Source organism: Microcebus murinus, chromosome 5 (genome assembly GCF_040939455.1).
Source record: "Microcebus murinus isolate Inina chromosome 5, M.murinus_Inina_mat1.0, whole genome shotgun sequence".
Taxonomy (NCBI): Eukaryota; Metazoa; Chordata; class Mammalia; order Primates; family Cheirogaleidae; genus Microcebus; species Microcebus murinus.
The window spans coordinates 16,250,913-16,269,774 of NC_134108.1; the positions used below are offsets into that span (position 1 = coordinate 16,250,913).

Genomic DNA, 18,862 nt, shown 5'->3' on the forward strand with positions numbered 1-18,862 from the left:
AAAACCAGATGGAAGAATCATGGGGCTTAGAAGCCCCAAATGCCCAATGCCGTAGGAGCGATCTTTCTGGTTGGGCAGCTTTCCTCCTCACTGACCTGGGCAGCCCATGCCAGTAGGAGAACCTACAGCAGTGCTTCTTGAACAACCTCCAGTTCCCTCCCCACCATAATCCATTTTGGACTGATACTTTTGTAAACTACAATAAAAAATTAATCGTTAAAAAAAATGATCAAATTACCATTAGAGTTTCCAAACGCTTACTCTCGATTTCTGCCCTTCTCTCGTCATGGGCTGTAGCAAGCAGCTCACGGCTGGCACGGGTCAGTGGACCACACTTGGAGTCCACGGTGCTCGGCTGTGGCCGTGGCCATGCAGACACAGGGCCCCGTGGGAACACGTTCCCGCTACCAGGCAAGAACACGCTTCCTTCTGTGTCCCTGAGGAGGGGTAACGGGTTCCCAGGCTCCAGCCTTGTTCCAGGGGACATACCTGGTGGAGGCAAGCACCCTCCCCCCCACACACCTGTGCCTCAGTGTTTTCTTTGAGTTTGTTTTCCCACCGACTTACTTTCCTTTCAGTCTGGGCTTTAAAAACAGCTTTCCGAGTGAATGCGGGAGATCCCAGCAGCCCCAACACCACGGCTCATATGGAATGTATTTAGAGAGGGGAAAAACTCAAATGGAGTGGTTATACGATTTTTGAACTGGCTCGGACATAGCGTGGCTGGAATTTGGGAGCTGGCTTTTGTTTGCATTCGTCATGAGACATTTGTTATATGAGCTGCTGCTACTGCTACTAAAGCAGCTGCTGCCGAGAAGCCTGCTCAATGGCTCCTTTTTCTTCTGTACATGAGCCGACGTGCCCGCCAGCCAGGGCCTTGACTCTCCGCTCCGACGCCTCTGCCACTGTCCTCCGTAAGTTTAGGGAAGACGTTTCCCCAAAACCGACACCTGACAGCACAGGAAACGGAATCGCCTTTTTCTGCCAAGTTACATTGGAACGGCATCTTCCAATGGTCGTGCACTCTACCTCTTGCCTTTTTATCGGTTCTTACAGTTTACATTTCCTCCCCCAAGAGACCTCCAATATGGCCCTGGTTTGTCTTCTAGGTCATTTAAAAAATTTTGAGCCTCATCATAACAACATTCAGTTAAAAACCCAAAGGGGATTAATTAATCAATTGCTATTAAAGGAGCTGTTTTTGTTTGTTTCGTTTTGAAATTTCATTGTTACTATAATCCCAAGATACAGATATTGAAGGCAACTCCATGGTAGTTCAATTTGCATCACAGTTATACACGTATCACGTGAAAGAAATGTGTGTAACAGATCTAGATGTGTCTAACAGATCTAGCTAAGAGCTGTAAACACAAAACTGGCAGCATCTTAACAGAATCTTAAAGTTCTGGTTGTTAGGACATTCCCAGTTAAATGCAGTGGGCTGATGACATACCTTCAATATATAGCCTGTGAAAAATGTCACTCAAATGACAATAAAGGAATGATCATTTCATTAAAGTTAGCAAAATCACAAGGACAAAGAGCTGGAGAAGGATGTCAGTGGAAGGCAGACCTCAACCAATTTCTAGAAGATGAAACACAGTTGGAGGCATGTATCCAGCTTAACAGAGCAGAGGAAGAACGTTCCAAGTATTGGAGGAAACAGACATCTTTCTGGCTCAGGAGTGCTAGCTCACGTAGCTGAACCGCTGGCGACAGAGACGTGGTGGCATTGGGTGTCCCTGTAGAAGAGCTGGGCCCCCATCCCCTCCATAGCTGCAGGAGGGCAGGGACTCTCAGGATTACCCTCCAGAGAATTTGGACAGAGGCTCCAGACTGCTTTGCTACCCCAGAGGAGAGGTACGGGCTAAAATAAGAGCAGTAAGTAACTTGTGCATTAAATGTCAAACTTGGCTCCTGTTCCCACACCAGCATGAGATGCACGCTCCCCTCTCCTACCCCGCTTCACCTTCCATCCTCAAAGCAGATGTTTGGAGAATTTTGCAATGGGGAAACCAAACAAACTGTAGAGAAAAAAAGCTACAATCATGAACAAGCGTTTTTCCAGCAAACCTTCTATTACTGCTCAATCATCCTAAAGTCATGTCCACTGGTGGAGAGCCTGCCTCCTTGTACAGCACTGGCAATGAGCGCTGCAGTGCCTCAGCCTCAAATCTACAGACAAAGGTCAGCAGGGAAAGTTCAGCCTTCAGACCGGGCAAGAGAGGCCCAAACCAACCAACCAATTCCAAGCAGGAAAGAGAAATCTGGAGCAAATAAAGATAATGCAGGGAGTAGATGAAAACATTTTTAAAAATCTCTCTAATTTTGATAGATTTAAGGTGATATTGCATCCAGTAACAAGAACAAGATGTTATATAAAAAGAAAAAAAATTGAAAAAGAGGAAGAGAATGCGAGAAACCGTGGTGGGAAATGGAACGCATGTCTGAAGGTCCACACTGATTCACACTGGCTAACAAACAATCAAGGGAGACAGCAGAATCCTGAGCTTCTCAGACATTCAGTGACTCATAAGGATCTGCCTCCCATGCACCTTTCATTAGGAAGCAACTCGGGGACATCTTGCTTACATTAATAAAATGAGTTATTAAGTCATGGAATGGGATCCATGGGATTCAGAAACCAGGATGCAGCACAGATACACAGTCAGGGAAGCTGCAGGAAGCTGTGTGGGGAGCCTCTTGAGTAAGGAGCCCAGGAGCTTGAAGAGCTTTGGGTGGAGGGAGGGGAGGGGTCCTGGGGAGGGGTCAAAGTGATACATTCATTCGATAATATTTAAATAATAGCAAAAGCAATATTCATGCAACAGATCTAATGGCACGTATGAAAAATTTTGCTGAGTACAAATAAATCTAAGCAAATAAACAAAAGGCAATAAATAAATCCAGGAAAAACAAGTTGTGCAAGAAATGAAACAAAATTATGACGTACTACTTGGATCAGCAGTGAACAATCTGTATTTTGTCACACTAATGTAAATTGGGGAGGAGAGAGAAAGAGAGGTAAAGGTGACAGAGTAAGAGAACTAAATAATGTCTCAAATACAACAAGAAATAGTAGCCTGTGCATACTGGTTATAAGTAGTGCCATGATGGTCAGAAGAAATACCTCACTGTACTGAAAGTGATTGGTCTGCAAAACCAGGCTTTATCTTCAGGAGGGTTGGACTACAAAAACTGCTGCTTTGCATTATATGTCCTTTGGTACAATTGATTTTTAACTATAAACATATATTACTTTAATAAATATAAAAAAACGAGGCGGTAACACTCTAGGAACACATGTTTTGAAAAATAGTTCCTGTAGAGTCTGGCCATGGTAATGCAGAAGCATCTAGAAGCACATGGTGAAGACTGGGAGGTGAGACCTCACTTGACAAGCAAAACCCTCCTATTCTCGGCAGCGAGGAATTATGCCGGATTTCTTTATGGGTTTGTGGTCAATGAAATGAATGTGTTTAATATAGCCCACGAGAAACCACATACACACACAAAAAAATGATGTTATGTGCACAGGTACAGTTCTTGGTTCTTTTCCTGTATTCTTTCAAATCCTGTGTCGTTTGCAAGATGTGAAAACCTAGGGCGTTGTATATTGATAAAAATGTCTGAGACATTAAAAAAATACAGACCAGGAAATGATATTTTTATTTGAAAAAGATTTAGTCAGACAGGAATAGAAGCTTCCATTGTAAAATGTTGAGTCATGCAAAATGGGTAAGGATTGCACTTCACCCCAGCGGGGGGTACATTTTATAAGAAAGAATGTCGGAGAGCTAAGGCCACGAGCCAAGGGCATGTTCTGAAACCCTCTGTCTAGGGCTCTTTCCACGTCACCACGTTAACCCCTGGGGTGGACAGGGACGGTGACAGTTGAAGCATGAACGGATAGGAAGACCACAAGGTCTTTCTCATGAACATCAACTACCAATTCTGGGGTCAGGTCTCTAATCTTTGCCCAAGCTTCAGAAGCATTTCTGCTTCGTGGAGGTATCAGGGAAGTCCAGAAATTAAAGTTTATGGTGACTAATTCCACCCCCCAGAAATAGTCTTACTCAACACAAAGCATTTTACTGTCAGCTCGAACAAAAAACTGCTCAAAGGAGAAGTGATTAAACTCTAAAGTAGAAGAAATTCACCTCTGAACACAGAACGTTGGTACCTCCACCCCACACCCAGATATTATTAGCCAGGTTTCATCTTGGGAAATGAATCATCATAAGAGAGAAAACTGTACACCCCCGAAGTCTGGCTGCACTGTGTCACTCGGGTAGACACAGAGGGGGGTGTATGGGGCTCTCCAGAGGTCACGGGCAGGGCCCAGAAGAGATGAATTTTGCAGGGTGCAAGAAACTGCTCTGGAGGGATGACCCCAAGGCTCCCAGCGAGAGAAGCCAGTGTTGGGGACACCAGCAGCTCAGGCCTGGGGCAGGCGGTGCCTGATAACATGAAGGGGGTCCACGCCGGTGGGCACACAGGAATCCAGATGGCTGGGCAGGGCAGTGGTTGGCACCTGGAGAAGTGGGGCAGGACCCCCCGCAGACAGTGCAAGGCCCGAGGGGTCAGGGAGCCGATGGGTGCCCGGGCACTGAGGGCGGCTGGATCTTATTCAGGGAGACTGGGAGACAAGCCAGGAGGAAGAATGCAAGCAGGAGGCTGTGGGGGCCTGGGAGTATCCCTGCCACGCTGGTAGGAAACGAGGGAGCGTGGGTGGTGGTCAGGATGGGATGAGGGCAGGGACACGGGGAGGGTGACACGTGGCCTCTGGCAGTGGTGGCTTGGCTGCCGCCTCTGAGACTGGTATGAGTGACTCAGCCCCAGGCTGGGCCACAGACAACGCCAAGGCTGCCGACCTTCCCCCGCCTCGTGCAGGACCGTCCTGACGGTCCCAACTGCAGGGTGAGCGAGCCCGGGAGGGACCGGGGAGCCCAGCTCCGAGAGGCATGCATGTGGCTCGGGCACTTCTGTGCCTTCGCACCTCCATGCCTACGCTCCTGTTATTGTCTTCTGCCTAGGGTGCCTCCTCCCACGTCCACCTGGCAAACTCCTGTGCACTCCTGAAGGCCCCGCACAAATGTCTCCACAAGGCTGTGGGCCCCCAGCCCTGCACGGGATGGCTTTCCTGCTAAACACTTCATCTTTATACCATCTGCCACCTGACGGGCACAGGGCAGACACTCAGACACTCATGTGCTGGGTGTGTTTGTTAATTTTTCTGATATTGTCAGATCATACCTGTTACTTAAATCCTAGTTTCCACAGAGAGAAACCCCTTGGGTTTTCTCCCTTTTCTTCATCTAGCTAAAAGATTGTCATTCTTTAATCCTTTAAAAAAAAACTAACTCTTAGTTTCATTTATCTTTTCTGTTGTTTTATAGTCTTTATTTCATTTATTTCTGCTCTGATCTTTATTATTTCCTTTATTCTACAATAAATTTGGACTTACTTTATTCTTCTATTTTTAATTCCTTGAGGTATAACATTAGGCTGCTTATTTGGGATCTTTCTTCTTTTTCAATGTAGATGTTTATTGCTATAAACTTCTCTCTTATAACTGCTTTTGCTACACCCCATAAGTTCGGTATGTTGCATTCCAAATATGCAACACACCAAACTTATGGGGTGTAGCAAAATGTTTGTGAAGTTATTACTAGAAACATCAATGGCTGTAAGTGAGCTGCTATTGTCCTGTTTGTCTCACCTAGTGAAATTAGAGACGCTTTCTCCTGGAGGAGGGATGAGCCTAAGACAAGTGCAAACTAATAATCGAGTGAAAAAAATGTTTAAAAATGATATAATTTAAAGTAATTATTATTTCCACTAAAACGAACAGTAATAATTGAAACAGGTCAACAGTATATCTACATATTGCTACTATTTAAGCTTTCATAGAATACATGAAACACATCTGCAGGCTAAATCCTTGTGAGTAGGTGATTCCTGTACACTGAGTAAAGCTATCAGCCTGTGGTTACTGAGTGCCCCTCATGAAAATGTTCATTATAAAACCTCAGGTCTTTAGGAGTTAAAGGGGTGTTTACATTATATATTAATTCTTAATTAATTATTTGCCTAAGAGCTACAGTTGGAACAGTTATATGTCTTCAGCTTAAATTTTTTGACACTGCCTTAAAGATCTCAAACTACTGTTCCCTGCCTTCCCTCAACCCCCACGAGAAAGGTAGCCGGTGTTGTCAAATAGAACCATTCTCAAAATTATTTTCTTCTGTGTGGGTTATCTAGCACCGGCTTGAGATAATACGTTGATGATCTATGATGACTTCTGAACTCATGTTTCTTAGTGAACAGACCACATGTTGGACAGAGATAATCTATAAATGTTATTTTTAAGCTCTTACCTTCAACTGCAATACACACTATGAAAGCTTAATACCCACTAACGTCTGAATTAATGATTAAATAAGAAGAATAGTTTGAGAGGGTCACAAATTTATGGTGTTTCGTGGTATTTCTGGGGATAGAATCTTGAATATCAGTGTGGTCACTTAGGACTTCTTGACCATGAGCAAGTAAGTTGTTTAGCCTCTTTGAACCTTGGCTTCCTTGTTCAAAAAATGAGAAAAAGAATATTTGTCTTTCTTAACTTCAGAGGGTTTGTTTAAGAATCAAATGAGATCATCTATATAAAAAGTGTTTTATAGCTGCAACTTGTTATGCAAATAATTATGACTTAGAAACTGTTACTGTTTTTATGATCTAAGACTATTCACTCAGATATGAGTGCTGTATAATAAGGAGTCTAATTGTTCAAACATGGATAGACATTCACACACCCACACACGCACACATGGGATCCAGTGCCAACATTATTAGAATCTGAATCTAGGACAGGCCTGGTGAAAAAAAATCTTTATGGAGAATACTGATGGTAAATGAATCAATAGCAAAGTGGAGTTCTATCTTTATAAATAATTGAGTTATTTTTAAAACTGCATTGGTTTCTGCAGATAGCTAATCTGAATTTCTCCTATCATTGTATCTTCGTCCAGAGTATTTTTTAAGTTTTGTTGTCACACAAAGTCAATAGGAAGTGGCAAATAAAAAAGGAAATAAAAGATGAAAGACAGCATCTGTTTAATTCAGCCTTTGTAGAATGATGGATTTTTCTCTTTATAAAACCAGAATTAATGGTATATATATATATTTAACTCACATAAACTTATTTGATTGCAAAATTCCACTCCCTCCTCTCACTCGCCATTAGCTCTCATAAAATGTAGTTTGTACTACTGCAATCAATTGAACTTGGAATCCTTTTTATATTCAAAACTCCATTTTTAGGCCCCAATTGGACATAATTGTACATCTGTGTCCAAGCATTATGTAAACTCCCCTCTTCAGATGCAAACTTGTACTTCTTGAGAAAGTGGAGTGACATCGCCACCTGCTGGACAAAGGCTATTAAGTCATTAACTTAGGGATCTGAAGAATACAATTCTGCATATGGAAAACAAAGTGTTTTTCAAGAACTGAATCTTAAGGGTCTTAAAATAAAAACTATCAAATCTTTGGGTACTCATCCTATGCCTATTAAATGACATGGTGTATGATAGTCTGCAAAAATTCAACATTTGGCATAAGTTAGGGGTGATTGGCCCCAATCACATCTCAACAGTGGGTTTCATTTAGTCAATGGTCATAACTTCCTGATATTTCTGGTAAGAGTTTAGAAACAGATGATTAAAAAAACTCAGTAACTTGGATTATGTGTGTCTTTCAGCCCCTTAGCATGTCACTGCAGTAATACAGGGTGTCCCAAAAGTTTCCATACCAAGGTAAAATTTTGTAATGAATGTTTTGTAAATAAAGGTACATTTCGCTACAATTTCCCCTATGTCCCCATGGGACACCCTGTATATCCAGTAATTTATCTCCTGTGATTGTTCCAGGAACAAGATATTGACAGGAATATAACTGCTCCCCTCTGTCGAGGTCAGTAATATAGAAATGTTATTTCTTAAAGGCTTGCTATTTCGTAGTCAGATCAGCTGTAGCTGATGAAATAAGGCCAGGTTTATCGTTTCGTTCTTCCTTCTTTTCTATTTTTCTTTGTTTCTTTCCTGTTCTGTTTCCTTTCTATCTTTCTTTCTTCCTTTTTCTCTTTCTTTCTTTTATGTAGAAGTTACAAAGAGAGCTTGAAGTCCTACTTACTCTCAGACACAGCCCTGTCTCTCTCTTGTGCTGTGGTTGGTGGGCATGTTAGTACCGTGTTTCCCTGAAAATAAGACAGGGTCTTATGTTTATTTTTCCTCAAGAAGACACCCTAGGGCTTATTTTCAGGGGATGTGTTATTTTTTTAAAGTACAGTACAACAAGCTACATTTATTCAAATATAGTTAAGTCATCTTCTTCTGGAACATCATCATAACTCTCCAAACCCCGAATTCCATCCTGAATTTCTTGCGACTCTATTTCCTTTAGAACCATTGGCCCCAATCTCTCATGTTGAGCAATAGAGCTCTCATGGGGCAGATGAGAAGGGCTGCTCGTCTTCTTTACCGAAATGCATAGGTTGTGCAGATATTCTGCGTAGCCACGCCCATCACTAGGTCTTATTTTAGGGGTAGGGCTTATATTGGGCAAAGGCTTAGAAATCCTGCTAGGGCTTATTTTATAGGTAGGTCTTATTTTCGGGAAAACACGGTAGCTAATTACTGAGCTCTCTTCCTCTGGTAAGGCTGGGCTGAGGACTCTGCATGGATTTGATCAGGTAAGTCTCACAACAACCCTATGAAGTAGATAATATTTATACATCTTACATGGATGGGAGAAAATGAGGCTTACAGAGGCTACACCCTGCCTCTGACTAGGCAGTTAATAAGCAGAGGAGCGGCTCTAATACCCTTGCTGTCTATCCGGGAGCCTGTGCTCTAATCGTTGTGATATACTGTCTTCTCCACCGACATGTGTGTGGTAATGGAGAGAAAGAGATGGAAATTGTGGCCAGAGCATTTGAGTTAGGATCCCCGTCTCAGGCACTTCAACATCAACAGCTTTAGGGAAGAATAAATTCTAAACAAATAACCCTTCATCCAGGATTCTGTCCTGTCCTTTAGGTGACGACAGCCCCCACAACTAAACTTGAGAATTACTAAGGCAATGGGGACTGGATGCGGGGGTAAAAGCACCCCATAAATGTGCTGGCTAACACGAGAGAACAGCAGCTTTACAACCTTCTGCATGATACATTAGAGTCATAATAATACAGATCTTAAAGACCATCCACTGAAAACTGCATTTGCCCCGGGTGAAATGGGCAGAACCATGGCAGAAAGAGAACCAGACTCTCCTCCTAAGTCTCAACTCAGTGCTCTTTTCTTGAAGAATGACTTTTCTTTATTATAAAGAGGCCAATCTTTCATCATTTGGTATTTGTTTTAACTCAGTCTGACATCTGTATTGATAGATGGATGAAAACTTGAATTACTTCTCTAGCATGCTATTTAAAATAACATCTCTAGTCAGCAGGGAAAGGCAAATCAAAACCACAAGGAGACATCACTTAACTCCAGTGCCAATGGCTTTTATCAAAAAGTCCTAAAACAACAAATTCTGGCATGGATGCAGAGAGATAGGAGCACTCATATACTGCTGGTGGGACTGCAAACTAGTGCAACTTCTGTGGAAAATACTATGAAGATACCTCAAAGAACTAAAAGTAGAACTACCATTTGATCCAGCAATCCCTCTACTGGGTATTTACCCAAAGGGAAAAAAGACATTCTATAAAAAAGAAACCTGCACTCAAATGTTTATAGCAGCACAATTCACAATTGTAAAGATATGGAAACAATCCAAGTGCCCATCAATACATGAGTGGATTAATAAAATGTAAAAAAAAATGGTGAACTAATACCTCTTATGTTAATCTGGATGGAACTAGAGACCATTCTTTTAAGTGAAGTATCACAAGAATGGAAAAGTAAATACCACATGTACTCACCATTAAATTGGAACTAATCAATATTTATGTGCACATATGGAAATAACACTCATCAGATGTCAAGCAGGTGGGAGTGGGGAGGAGAGGATGGGTAAATTCACACCTAACGGGTACAATGCACACTATCCGGGTGATGGGCACACTTATAACTTTGACTCAAACAGTACAAAAGCAGTTCATGTAACCAGAACATTTGTACCCCACATAATATTCTGAAATTTAAAAAAGATAAAAAGTTCTTCGACATATTTATTATTATTTTCTAGCAAATGACCTCAGATTTGAATACTGCAATGCAAATTTGTACTCTATTTGCCATCATTGTTTATAAAAGTATTTTAAAGTAATATTTTTATATTTTATGTAGATAAACTTATAAATGAACTTAAACTTATAAGTGAACTTAAACCCTCAAAGTCAGTATTTCAGTCACTTGTGTGTAATTCATTACACATTTTTTTCTTTGTAATAGTTGGCGACTATTACAAGGTAGCCCACAAAAGTCTAGCAAATTCCCTACTGTGGCTTCAGTGTTTACATTTGCAATGGAAACAAGTTGAAAATGAATACTGATGTTATGGTAGCAATGGAAAGTATTTAAAATACAAGGTAAAAGGACACATGAGTTTTCAAGTTCCTAGGAAGGAAGAGGCAAATGGGTGAATATTAGGTTGTATAGTTCCATGTCTTGGCACCAGGTGGCGCTGCTGTCCAAGAACAGCTTGGTTATTCACCACGTCAACTGTGTAGATGAGGGACGTTCATGTGACTGTTCCTGTTACAAACATTCACATGTTCCTTGTCTTCAATTTTTTTATTTTTTTTGTCCTTTACCTGAAATCTTAGTTCCTAAAAATTATCACTACGAAAAATATCAATAGCTTACCGCAGCATGTCAGGTTTTAAGAACTGGGGAGAGAAAGTATTCATAAATACATTAGTGCTTATGGCTCAGGAATATGTGAATCTTGCCCCTCACTTCCATATTTTGGTCTTGTGACTTCTCTGGGCTGGCTTCATCTTCTCATTTTAAAAAGGTTATAATAAGCAAATATAATAGATATTAATCAATAAAAAAAAAAGAGACTGTATATGTTAAACCAGTGAGGTTGCTCTAATCCAGGGAAGTCAGCGTGGGCCTTGATTCTCCTACATTCAAACTCACACCCTGGACTGACAGAGTCTTCCGAGTGCTCACTCTAAGGTACTCACACCAATATCAGCAACTGCCCCCCAGCTGGTAAGAAATACCTAAGCATATTCTTTTGGTTATCCATCATGCTAAAACTTAATTTTTAGTTCATCTTAAGTTCTTACTATCCTAAATTTCTGAGATATACTATTCTGTCTCCACAGAATACAAATATTAATATAAAATAATGAATTTTTAAAAAATTTCTGAAGGATAAGTTTCTCAAAAATTTTTGGTAGGAGATACATTTTCTTGATGTCAGCATGTCTTTCCACAAGAAATGAACAGGAGGGAAACAGTTAATCTGTTATTTAGGAAGGCTGTTAACTTCTCTAAATGGTGAGTTCCTGGACCAAGTTGAAAGAATCAATTTGAAAGAAAGAATCAATTTGAAAGAATTAATGAACATAATTCATTCCGACATAAAATAAGTGACAACCCATTTGGCTAACAGACATTACTGTTTTTACTAGCTTCTAAATGGTCATTGCCATTAGTGCATTTTCTTCTGTAATGAGACTGGTGTACATGTTTTTAGTTTTGCTGGAGAGGGATTACTAAAAATCAGCATATACCTGCATATTTTTTTTCCAATAACAGGACAAACACCAAAGAAAAATGGCCAGTAGCAATTTGTATCTTAATTCAGCTCTTCAGATGATCAGTTAATCTACAATGATTTAAAGGTCACTGGATCCCTCAGTATCCTAGATTTGAGTTTTTCTTCTCTCTGTTCTCTATTCAGTTATAAAATTATTCAATGAATGGCAAGAACAATTATTTTAGTGTGCTGTAATATGTGAATGTAGACTAAAAATGCACACAAGACAGAAATGACTAAAGTGACTTGCAACTATTCTTCCTTTAACATATTTGACACCAACTCACTGACTTGGCAATGAGAATACAACACAGGTGCTCAGTCTTTGTGGCTAAAATATATAGAGAAATTGGCCAGTGGAATATGTTTCTCTCTCGTCCTCTGCCCAGAGGGAGGGCAGAGAAACTCTTCAGGACAGAGGAACTGTGGACTTGCTTGGCCTTCAATGTTACCATAGAAAGAAATCACAAGAAGATGCCCAAGAGACAACAGAACACAGTAGAAGCTACTGAAGCATCAACTCAAAGGTTCATTTTGTTGTGCACATGCCGTGCGGCAGCTGAGTGAGTTATACTGGGATGATATTCACAATATTTGACAACCAGCCCCACTCAGAAACTGAACTCAAAACAGTTGCTGAGTGTAGGGCCGGGCCAGGGCCTGAAGACCCCTTCTGTCCCATGAATCACCCCTTTCGCTACTTCAGTGTTGGAAGAAGGAAGGGGGCTGCCAGGGTGGCAGGTGCACCCTGGAAGCGTTTCAGTATTTTAACTGCTAGCACAGCTGGACGGTGTGGACTGGCCAAGGGGCCTGGCTTATGGAAACCGTTCATCCCACTGCACAAGAAGGCCAGATGTCCTCATTCCTCTGAGATATTTAATATTCGGCTATGCCAAACTCTAAGGGGAAAGTAAGTCTATAATTTATAGGTGGAAAGATTGTGGCTGAAGGTAAAAGAGCTAATAATAACTCAATTTTCAGAAATCTTTTTTCATTTAATGTGCCTTCAGATCACAGGATGAAGACCCACAGTTTCTGAGAAGTCACATATTTACATGGAGAAAAAGTTAGGATGTCAATAGGACACATCCCGATAGCAGCCAGCTAAGTGGGTCCTTTGGGCTAAGATTTTTGTGGGTGGTTTATCTGTGTTTAAAAAGAACAAAGAGAAAAATGTCCTCATCTGAGTTCTCAGGTCCACACCCCTTGTGCTGCGTTTTGCATCCAGTGAATGTTTCTGTTCCAGAATTTAGGATGGAAGGTGATGATCGGTGACATGGAAAAGGACTCTAACGTTGACTCTCTGATCCTCTGCCCAAATGCTGGGATAAAGATGCTCATTTTATTTAACAACTATGTGTCACCAGGATTCAGTCAGCCTTTTATCTCATATTGTATACTACACACACACACACAAACATATACGCAGGCCACACAACAAGATAAAGCCAAAAGGAGACAATAACAATGATTAACATAAACCTTTTTTTCTTCAAAGGAGTCTAATTTAGAACAAGACCTCTCTTTGCACAAAGGGAAGAGTTTATATTGTCTTATAGAACTAAATATCAGACACATTAGAGCTCTTTAAATTTTTAAATTTAAATTCTGTAAACTCTTTAAATTGCTTGCTGTTGAAAGGCAAAAGAAGTCCTAATTTCAAAAATTATTTTAAGGTATATTATGCTTCCAGCTATCCAAACCACATTTCTTGCTGAGTAGACACACCTACAGGGCATACCTTGAGATTTTTGGTCATGTTTCTGCATGTAGATAAACCAGATTTTATCTCCGAATGAGTTTGGGAAACTGAGGCAGCATCCACCAGCTATCCATCTTCCTCCAGCAAACCACTGGTGATGGCAGGGCCACTGTAACCTCATGTAGCAGCACCGAGGGCTCTCTGGACAAAAACCAGTTTACCTGGTTTACATTGGTACTTGCCAATGACGCAGGCATAGTTTGGCTATGGTCCCTGCTTGGCTGTGGAATGAGAGGCGGCAGACTGAATCGGGGGGGCTTTTCATCTGCCCCTTTTTTCTGCAAGGCAGAACTCCGTCATCAGCGAATGAGTATGCAAGGCTTGTGGTGGCAGCAGCAGGTTAAGGAGAACGGGAAAGAAACAAACAATGTCGTTTGTCTTTCTCTCCGGATAAAATTATAATGAGAAAAAAATGAATGATGGATTCGGAAAGTAATTATATTTACAATGATATTATGGGCAACCCTCGTAAGTGCCTTGCCACATCCTATTTCTTGCTTCTATTTGAAGACCACTTGGTTTGTTAGAATAAAATCGTAATTGCATTTTCAATTTGCTGCTCTATCTGTTCTGTGGCCAGGATTTTATATGCTAGAGAGCTTTTGTCAAATGGAAGTCGGGCCAGGGATAATTCATCACAGGGATGGCTCTTTCGTATTTATGCCTGTTTCCGTCACTGGACTCTAGGTGTGCACATGTAGATTCATTTGTTCACCCCAGCAACGTGCTCAGGACAAGGCTGATGGAGGATGTTGCCAATTCTAGTTTCCACAGGGGCAAGAAATGGAACCATCAAGCCTTTAGAACATGGTGACTTTATGTTTGGACCTGAAGCTAAAGGTTTTGGACTCCGTAACTCGTGGTTCTAACCTCTCTTTGCAAGCCAGGGGAGCTGCCCTTCCTTAGCAGAAGAAATCACCATTTTACTCCTTTATTTCCTTAGGTCTTTTCGAGGTGAGTCACCCTTGAAACAAACCTCTCGTGGAGCAGAGCTCGCTTACAAATGGACTCACCTGGGTCTTTGTAGATACTGAGCACGCCCTTGAAGTAATGAGGTAAAAATCTTTCCAGTAAAAGCAGCACATCTTCCAACTCTTCGAGAATCCCCACGAGCAGGAAGTTTTCATTCACGTTCAGCTTTGCTCGTTCAAGGGCCCACTCACCAGGCTCCCTTTATGGACAAAAAACAATTATTTTTAAATCAAAGATCCATTTTTGAAATGCAGCAACAACACACTGAAAGTTCATCCCTTCTACCCTGCCCCCATCTGCGTAAGTCCAAATCCTGTTTCTTCAGGGACTAGCCCAGATGCAGCCCTATCCAGATCCCTTTCCGTCTTTCCAGCCAGTGTCCCCTGCCCTGCTCACTGTCCCCTCCTCTGTCACTTTCATCTGTGCATAAAGTCCAGCCCAGGGCCTGGCACCTAGGGGGCCCTGCCTAAGTGTTTATAGGAAGACGATACAGGCACAGGCAGGAGGCCCTAGCATACACTGATCAAGAGGGGTTAGAGTGACTTTTTAATAGGAGGACCACACTGAACCAATGAAATGAAGTTAGATGTTTTGAAATACGAAATTTACCTACATAGTATTTATGTAGAAATCAAAATAAGCATCAGGTCATGCCTGCTAATCAACTTATTGATTAGCAGATTAAAGAGTTTAGAGAGAAATCTCTGTTTTGTTTTAAATCACAGAGAGAAAACAGCCTCCTCTTTGTTTGTGGGCCAGACCTCTGAACCGACACTTCCATAAGTGAGAGGAACCCAGGAGATGGGCTCCAGGCCTGGCTGTCCCTGCCATTTGGGGGACGTTGGTTGGGCAAGCCAGGATTCTCTTTTGAAAAACGGTAATAACAGCCCTCATCTAGCTCAAAGTATTGTTGTAAAGGTTGAACAAGGTGACACTTTGAAAGAGTTTTGAAGGTCACTGCATGTGGATCAAGACAAGGAGTCATGAGTAATCTCTCCCAGATTAGGAAATATACAATTTAAAAAATATTTTAGGGAGTTAGAATTATGTTTCTTGGAACAAATGTCTTCATTGTGATCAGAAAGTGAGTGATTTGGCCCCAAATTTTCCCAGTATCTGAAGCATTAAATATGAGCCAGGAGGTACTTATTATTAATGGGCAAGGGTCAGGTGTGTGGGGGGGGGGTGGGGAGGCAGAGGCCGCCTAAACTCAGGAAGTTGATGACGAAGCAGAGAACTGACACTCCTAGTCTCAGAATTTGGACCATAAGCAAACTCTTGCGTTGTGGTAAACTAAACAAAAGAGCGACATCAACAACAACAGCTAAGTGGAAATCACAGCGTAAGCAGAAGTGCAACGGAGGCCTCGCAGTTTAGAAGCAGCAGGCTCCTTTGGCCTCTTCAGAGACACAAGGACACTTCAATCAATGTTTCCTTTGGGCTATAAAGTCACTTCTGGCAACAGGGTTTATTTTTCACCAAGCAAAGAAAATCCTTCATGTGGCTACCGTTTCTTTTCTAGGCTTCGTCATTTGGTATCTCAACTGTAGCTACACCAGAGTCTCCTGCAAAGGTGGCTATGCGTGCTGTGCCCCGCCTCGGAGACTGTGATGAGGTTAGGGTGCTTAGCGAGTACCCAGGGATGCTGGTGCAGGGCAGGGCATGGGCAGACCACTCCCTGAGGGCCCCGACTATCTGAGTATGTCACTTTCTGAAGAAGGTCATGCGTTGATGAAAGGTTGGCAGGTGATCACTAGAAAGCATCTTCCTCTTTGTCTACTAAGGGTGTCTCGTGAGAGAGAGATTATCCAATCGTGGGTGTGACCTTCCATTGTTTCAGACCCAAGGAGACATGCCACCAGGGCAGGGAAAGTTGCTGGTTAAGTACAGACACCAAGGAGGAGCAGGCTGGGTATGTGGCCCTGGTCTACACCAGCTCTTGGCTCTGTAGGCTGTTTTAGATATAATCAAGGGTTTGGTTCCAGTTACGCAGCTGTGTAGAGTGGTCCCCTGAGGGCTCTGTCAGACCCTGATTTTTAAATTCAATTATTTATAAAACATTCGGAGTCTCAAATAGTATCTTTAAAGATTAATAGTACATATAAGCTGAATTCCAGAAGGCTGAGAGACCAGGGACACAAAAGATTCCCACAGTGCCCGTCCGTTGGGTTATCTGCTCTTGTGCACGTGCACAAGCCATGAATGTGTTTCGGTCTTTACCTGCATCTGGGATGCTGTCCGCAAAAATACGGAATGATGTAAAATAATCTGGGGTTGGAACACTCGGGGTAGTTTTCGAGAATACACTCGTTGATATCCTGGAAGAGAAAGCACAGCAGTGAGATGTCGCGTTGTCTCTGCAATGCTCTGGCCAATGCCACACAGTTTAAGTCAAATTAACGCTTAAATTATGTGGGCAAGCCTTGAGAGGATGTAGAGAATTCACAGATTTCACGAGAACACTTTCTTTTTGCCTCCCAACATCCCATCCCACTGGTCAGGCACACACCTGGCCGGGCCATTTCAAGGAGTGATCTCCCGGCCGAGTCAACTGCACCTCTGCATCCCAGTGGCTTGGAGACTTCGGCTGGGTCCCCAGCATCTTTAGAGCAGTTGTGCCTGTTGTGTTTTGTGGTGGCCCTGGCAGTTGCCAGCCAACTGGTACGTATACAGTTGGCACTCAATAAATGTCTGTTGATTGAACTCAGTATGTCTTCATTCTTAACTAATTCTGACTTAATCAGAAACCTGGATGGCTGACCCTGTAGCAATGTGTTTTCCTGTGTATCCATGTGTCCAAAAAACAATTAAGTACCTACAATATTATCATAAAGGGTTTGCACATCTTAGAGAGGCTATAAAATCATTTCTAACATTACATGAAGTTAAAAAGCGACAGGGTGTTTATTATATACAGACATCCTCTCACTTTCAAAAGCAACAACTGCGGATTCCACATTTTCTATTTCCCCTTATGTGAGGTTAAACACGGCTTTTTCTGTTAGCACTGCAGGGGCCTGAAATGGCTCGGTGGGGTGAGGAGAAGGGCTCGAAACCAACTGGTATCATTGGATACCCTCTATAAGACATGCCTGGTTCTCAGGGATTTCTAAGGAGAAAAGATCACCCAATTTACAAACAAACGGCTGTGGGATGTTTTTCCAGAGACAATATCAACAAGGCAGGTTAACAGTGCATATAACTCCCAAACATGGTGATGGACTGAGTTTATGAGTTGGTGGAAGCCACTGTATCTAATACGATGGATGTAGGTGATTAGCTATTAAAAATTTTTTAGTTTGAGTTGGGAGCGGGAAAAAGTATAAGTTCCACTTGTTTAAAACAACAGTCCTTTCTTTGAACAACAATCCTCTCATACTTCTTTGGCTCATATACTAGTTAAATAAATTATTCAGTGACAACAAGAAATCCAACTGAAATAAACAGAATCGGCAGCAAATACACTTCAATGTGCTCAATCACCTGAGTTTGCCGAGGGCAGCCGAGATGCACCGAGTATTTCCAGACTGGAATATACGAGAAGCAGACAGAGTGCGGTGCATCAGCCCATATAGCCATGGGGTTAAGTGAAAAGTGGTTAAGAGCATCTCGTTGTGCATGAAAACCCATTAAAAATGCATGTTAAGACACAAAATACCTTTCTGAGAAGAATCTGACACAAGAGAGATGTATGGTAGGGATATTCATTGCTGCAAGATTTATTACAACAAAATATGGCAAACTTAAAAGTTCATTAATGGGAGATTGGTTCAAAGAGAAGTTATGGTACATTCATGCAATGAAATGCTGGATACCTGCAAAGGATAAGGAGCATCTCTAAGTACCATCTTGAAAAGCATCCTTGATAAATTTTCAAATGAAAACAAGTAGACTACAGGACAATATGCATATGTAGGACAATATAAAAATATACATTTATGTTTATATAAACTCTAAAATATCTGGGAGGACGCACACCAAACTATACTGTGAAAAGTGCTTATTTCTGGTGGCAGGCGTGATGGAAGATGGGAATACACTGAACTTTTACTTTAGTCATTTTTGAAATGTTAGCTTTTATTATAATGGATGCATTTTACTTGCATCATGAGAAAGTACTTTCATCATGAGGAGATGTACACGTTGTGAAACAGACCAAAGCCTGTGTGGAGGGCAACTGGCTTCTGAGTCCCCCTGCCCCGCCACACTCACGCTGTGTCCTCTGGTAGTCTGCCTCCTTCCAGGGACCTGTGCCTTTGGTCCCAGGGGCCCCGTGACCTGGTGGCCTCCCCCTGCAGCAGGGAAGGAGCCAGGAGCTGGGTGAGGAGCAGAGTGCAGGGCTACTCTGGC

General features: G+C 42.0%; 1 protein-coding gene across 1 annotated transcript in view; it reads right to left on the reverse strand.

The window, feature by feature from the left end:
• UST (uronyl 2-sulfotransferase) overlaps positions 1–18,862 on the reverse strand; it is a 279,876-nt gene that overhangs the window by 35,219 nt on the left and 225,795 nt on the right. Inside the window, exons 6-7 of the mRNA XM_020287257.2 lie at positions 16,733–16,830; positions 14,554–14,711 (exon numbers count right to left, since the gene is read on the reverse strand). Coding sequence (XP_020142846.1) covers positions 14,554–14,711; positions 16,733–16,830 — 256 coding nt within the window. The remainder of the gene's footprint in view (positions 1–14,553; positions 14,712–16,732; positions 16,831–18,862) is intronic.